Raw genomic sequence first — 3487 nt, 5'->3', positions numbered from 1 at the left:
ATGATTTTTTTAAAAACTTGACTTAGGGGAGAGATTGTTATTTTTTAGGGTTTATAGAAAAAAAAGATAAAATTTTAATTTATTTTTAATATTATAAATAAAATAATAAATTTATTCTTAAACCTAACAAACTTAATGATTTATAAATAAATAAATCAGATTTTGAAAATTAAAAAGTAAAAATGTGGAAAATCACATTTTTGCGGTGGGAAGGACTCCTTTGGCAATAAAAAGTTACTTGTAAAGGGATAAAATGGGTATTTACGAAACGGGGTAAAATTACAACTATTTATGCAAAATTTCCAAAGCAGTTGCTAAAACTATTCTGTCGGCACGCACTCTTACTCTCGTTCTCAAGTTCGGCGGCGCCGCCCCTCTCTTTACTCTATCCATCTGAAAGTTCCAGTGGGATTTTCCTGGAGAAAAATGCGTCACTTGAATGTATGCAACTTGAACACTAAAAGCTATGTGCCTGCTACGTGCCCCCGGTACTCTATTTTCAATCTCATCAGTCTTTGGTCTCATGTTCAAGCGCTCTCCCTCTTTCAAATTTTATTTGAGAAGTTTTCTTTTTTTGGCTAAGTGTTATTGATATTTCATTTATATAATGTTATGACCCAGTAAAAATTGGAAATGGAGCCCCGCACAAGCTGCCATGATCCATAAGTACCATCTTCCAATGCGAAGTTTGGAGGTTAAAAACAGGTAATTTGTTGATGTTTTGTGGATTACAATTGCAGAAATGTGAAACTTTTGCTAAATATGTTGCATATGATGGTCAAAATGTGGCATTTTGTTGTCCTTTTTGTAAAAATAGTTGAGGGTTGTTGATAAATTGTGGAAATCAAGAGCAAAAAGTTAACCAGTTGTCCACAGGGAAGCCCAAAAACAGTCACATTGTGGAGAATTTTAGTGTGGCTTTTGGATCTGTCTTGTTTATTTTGAGTATGAAATTCGGACTTGATTTTGCCAAAATGGAAACTTGTTTCTTAACTCTAGTTGAAATTGTTGCGTGTCGTATGCATCTTGTGGAGGTACCTATAAATAACAGAAAATATGTTTAATCATCTAGGTCTTTATACAAAACATTGAGTGACTATTTCCCAGCTGTTCCCTTGTTTTCGTAAGTTTGGTACAGCATTTTGCTTTCTTTTGGTAGAGGCTATGATATTGTGGAAGTATGTTGCTATGACATTGTTCTTTCTTACTTGAAATGAGAAGATAGCTGGATTTTTTTTTTTTTTTCAGATTAATGGAATTTAGAAATTAGTTTTTTCTTTTTTTGGTGGGAGTTTGGTTTTTTTACTTCTCTTTGGGCAACATTACCAGTAGAATTCCAGGTATCTTTTTCACGCACCTAAATTTTGGGGGGCTTTTGAGTTAAATCTGTTATATGTTGGAATACATTTTGTTGATTGAGGGGTTGTTTGATGTAAGTGGCTTGTTTTTGTCTCTAGCTTTGAATGATCTCGTTTGATTTTATATAGGTTATTTTTTGTCTTTTTGGTTAGGTCTTATGTTTATAGGCTCTTGTTCACATTTCACAAGTGTTCTCTCTGTTAATATATATAGTATCTGATATACTGTGGACAACTTTTTCATTGTATTGTAAATCCTTCTTCAATCAATCTAAGTTTAAAGAGTTTCTAAATAAAAAAAGTGCAAAAGTAAAGAGAAGAAAAGGTTGCATTCATCTATATTTTGCATCCAGAATTACTAAAGTTTTGATTGCAATATTGTTTATTTTGGTGGGAAAAAGTGTGAATTGACTCATTTTGCCTAGAGCGTTAGACATTAAATCATTTAAAAAAAAAAAAACTGATCACATTCTAATAGATTCTTGTGAATTGACTCATTTTGCCTGGAGCGTTAGACATTAAATCATTAAAACAAAAATTGATCACATTCTAATATATTCTTGTATGATGCGGTAACTGGGGTGTCAGATAATTTAGATGTCTGCATGATGTAAGAGTCAAAACCAGGATTCTATATCATTGAACAAGGGGAAGCAATTTGTCAGAAATTGCACTTGATTGAATATAAAACAATATTGGATTAAGTTGAATTCTTTCTCAGTGAATTGGTGAAACTAGAGATGTGAAACTAAGGCTTAAGTGGAATTGTGGTTGTTTGTTCTGTAAGGACTTTTTCTATTTTCTTCATACTCTTTACACTGATTGTAGGACATCAACAGAGGATACAAAGTCACTTAGGTTGATAACAGCCATTAAAACTCCATATCTACCTGATGGGAGATTTGATCTTGAAGCTTATGATGATCTGGTTAATAAGCAGATGGAAAATGGTGCTGAAGGTTTGATTGTTGGCGGCACAACCGGTGAAGGACAACTAATGAGCTGGGACGAGCATATAATGCTTATTGGCCACACGGTTAATTGTTTCGGTGGATCAATTAAAGTAATTGGAAATACTGGAAGCAACTCCACCAGAGAAGCAATTCATGCCACTGAACAAGGTTTTGCAGTTGGCATGCATGCTGCCCTTCACATCAATCCTTATTATGGCAAAACTTCTATGGAGGGCTTGATTTCTCACTTTAATTGTGTGTTATCCATGGGGCCAACCATTTTATATAATGTACCATCACGAACTGGGCAAGATATTCCCCCTCGTGTGATTGAAACTCTGGCTCAGAGTGCTAACCTGGCTGGCATTAAAGAGTGTGTTGGTAATGATCGAGTTGAGCAGTATTCAGATAATGGGATTACCGTGTGGAGTGGGAACGATGACCAGTGCCATGATGCTAGATGGAACCATGGGGCTACTGGGGTGATATCTGTCACCAGCAACCTTATTCCTGGGCTGATGCAAGAACTTATGTTTGGAGGAAAAAATCCTTCACTCAATTCTAAGCTGATGCCTCTGGTTGAGTGGCTATTTCAGGAGCCAAACCCCATTGCATTAAACACAGCTCTGGCTCAACTTGGAGTAGTGAGGCCAGTTTTCAGATTGCCGTATGTACCTCTTCCTCTGCAGAAAAGGATAGATTTTGTGAATTTAGTGAAGAAAATTGGGAGGGAGAATTTTGTCGGAGAGAAGGATGTTGAAGTTCTGGATGATGATGACTTTATTCTGGTTGGTCGTTATTAGTTATAGTGTTTTAGTTTGCCTTCTGGTAGAAATGAAGTTTCTTCATATTTTGGGTAGTTGAATGTTTGGACTGATTCTCTTAAGCTTTCTTGCATGCTGATGCTGCCTATAGATATTAGAGGTAGAAAGGTTTCTAGTAGTACAAACATTGTGAAGTTGATATCAGTTTCAGCGTTTGGAATATGTACTAAACAGGGGAGAGAAGTTCTGTTAATTGATAAAATGTTTGAAGATCATAGATGATGATAGACTATTTGATCATATTATATTGTTGCTTATTGGTGGTTGAAATGGTTGACAATGAATAAAACTATATGTATAAACTAAAGTAACAGTTTCGATGAAGTGATATGATTGTTTACTTTTTTATTTA

General features: G+C 35.0%; 1 protein-coding gene across 1 annotated transcript; it reads left to right on the top strand.

Annotated features, from left to right (window-relative positions):
* The first annotated feature begins 303 nt into the window (after window positions 1–303).
* LOC123210327 (4-hydroxy-tetrahydrodipicolinate synthase, chloroplastic-like) lies at window positions 304–3487 on the top strand. Its single transcript, XM_044628610.1, has 3 exons — window positions 304–488; window positions 622–705; window positions 2187–3487. Exons 1-3 carry the CDS (start codon window positions 427–429, stop codon window positions 3112–3114), a joined length of 1074 nt encoding a protein of 357 aa, XP_044484545.1. The 5' UTR covers window positions 304–426; the 3' UTR covers window positions 3115–3487.

This window comes from Mangifera indica, chromosome 1 (assembly GCF_011075055.1).
Source record: "Mangifera indica cultivar Alphonso chromosome 1, CATAS_Mindica_2.1, whole genome shotgun sequence".
In the NCBI taxonomy this organism is placed as follows: Eukaryota; Viridiplantae; Streptophyta; class Magnoliopsida; order Sapindales; family Anacardiaceae; genus Mangifera; species Mangifera indica.
The sequence above is the reverse complement of the archived record's forward strand: the minus strand, read 5'-3'. Positions and strand labels throughout refer to the sequence as shown.